The following is a 1961-nucleotide window of genomic DNA, read 5'->3' as shown; positions in this document are numbered from 1 at the left end:
AAAAAAAAAAAAAATATATGGTTGGAAACCGACTGTCTAAGGTCAGCCTTGGGTCGTCCTCAGAAGAAGGGCGTGTTTATTTGTATCCTCCTCCTGCAGACTTTGCTCTTTAGATTTCTCAGTTCTCGGGAGACGTTTGACAGGAACTCTTTGTAGGTCTTCAGGACCACACAGCCGTAGACCTTCTGCTGGAACACGTTCTGAGGCGGAGGTAGTGCCGTCGCCCCCCCTGCTGGCTCTGGTACAGGCAGGTTTGGGAAGAGGCTCTGATAAAAGCTGTTCATGAGAGCAGCCAGGTTCCTGCTGCGAGCGCTGACAACGATGAGCTCGGCCAGCAGCGGGCTCATGGGTAACTGCAAGTCTGTCTGCTGCTCGTACACCCGTTTGAAATGCGGGATGAAGGCTTGGAGGTGTGTGTAGATGCTCACGATCCTCTCTGAGGGCTCCAGGCCGGAGATGTTGGGGTCAGGGACGTTGTTAACTGACACCTTGCAGAAGAGCTCTGACATCTGTCCTTGAGAGGCTTTCTGCAAAAAAAACACAACGAAGGACAAAAATATAATCAGATGAATTAACCCACACACATATACAGTAGTATGTAAAATACTGAGCAAGCACATGGGAATTTAACACAGCAAAATAAGATATAGCTTTTTATGTCTGTACTCACATATGTTTTGATTAGATCGACAGATTCTTTCTGTGCAAGTCTGGTGAGCTTCAGAGTCTGTTGGAGAGAATTCCCACACTGCTGGTTTCTGCTCGCTGCCACCGTTCGTGTTGAATCAACAGCCATAAGCAGCAGGACGGAGAGTAATGCTGAGGAGAAAGGAACTGGTCAGTTATGGTTATCCTGCATCACATCAGTGAGGGGAACTGCATTTTAAAGCCGAGAGTGGCGAATAGAAGAGGTAAAAATAGATTCTCCACCTAGCAAACATTCAGCAAAGTGAAAACAGAACACCACAAGTCTGCTATGTTGTCAGTTCAGACATATTACACAACAGCTGAGTGTAGGTATGATGTGCTCAGATGCCATCATACATTGTCAGTCTTTTTAGATATTGTCCAGATTCTCCAAACAGTTGAAAAACTAATTTGCTACATTGATGCAGAAACAAAACTTAATGTTGAAATTGAATGTTAAAAAAACTGTGAAGCACTAAAGTTGAATATGAACCTTGAGTCAGTCTAACAGCAGCTAAAAGGCACTAAACATAACCACAACAGCACCAGCATGCACAATGTCAAGAAAAATATGCTTTTGTGTTTAATTGTTTTGTTGATGTTTCAGGAAAAATGATAGAAAACTTACTTGTTGCTAGCTCCATAAACTGTTGAAAATACATGCTCTTTACATGACCATTCATTCTCCACTCAGCATCGCAACCAAATTGTGCCGATTTGTCATAACCACACTGCTGTAAAACTTTTATAAAAAAAAAAAAAACAGAAACCACACACTCATAGGAAATGACGTGCACTTTGTGAGGCAACCAAATTTCCCAGAATTTCCTTCTTCCTTTTTAGATTTTTTTTTTTCTTCTCCTTTCTTTTTGCACTGGACAGTGTCCCTACATGCCTCCTGTGTGTACAGGCATGTAGGGACACTGTCTAATTATTATTATTACATGTGTGACCATTGCAACAAAAAAAAACCCCAACATTTTAACAGCACTTCCTTTTTTTTTATCTGTTCATGGAGAAATATACTCGTATATTACTACTCATGATATATTTAAATCGCTTGAGGAACGTTAACCTGCTGAAATTAGAAAAAACTGTGTCAGATGTGCATGAAAATAATTGAAGGTTTCGGTCAGCCTACCCCTTGACACAGTTCACTGACGAGGGAATTTTCACCAGCCTCCTGTTTTTGATAAACACTTCCACTGAATTGTATCATTACAACTGTAAAAGCTGCTATTCAAACCACTCGTGTCTCCCCACAGCAGTTTTTC

General features: G+C 41.6%; 1 protein-coding gene across 2 annotated transcripts; it reads right to left on the bottom strand.

Annotated features, from left to right (window-relative positions):
- Nucleotides 1-26: 26 nt before the first annotated feature.
- LOC111666420 (uncharacterized) lies at nucleotides 27-1952 on the bottom strand. Of its 2 annotated transcripts, none has more exons than XM_087177244.1 (3): nucleotides 1829-1952; nucleotides 671-819; nucleotides 27-527 (listed from the first exon to the last, which is right to left on the bottom strand). In XM_087177244.1, exons 2-3 carry the CDS (start codon nucleotides 794-796, stop codon nucleotides 60-62), a joined length of 594 nt encoding a protein of 197 aa, XP_087033370.1. In that variant the 5' UTR covers nucleotides 797-819; nucleotides 1829-1952; the 3' UTR covers nucleotides 27-59. The 2 variants fall into 2 exon arrangements, with proteins under 2 accessions (XP_087033370.1, XP_023277525.1); XM_023421757.2 differs by lacking the exon at nucleotides 1829-1952 and adding an exon at nucleotides 1316-1811.
- Nucleotides 1953-1961: the final 9 nt, after the last annotated feature.

Source organism: Seriola lalandi, unplaced genomic scaffold (assembly GCF_002814215.2).
Source record: "Seriola lalandi dorsalis isolate HSWRI2012SDOR001 ecotype SW California unplaced genomic scaffold, Sedor1 jcf7180002002919, whole genome shotgun sequence".
In the NCBI taxonomy this organism is placed as follows: domain Eukaryota; kingdom Metazoa; phylum Chordata; class Actinopteri; order Carangiformes; family Carangidae; genus Seriola; species Seriola lalandi.
This window is presented reverse-complemented; position numbering and strand designations above follow the sequence as displayed.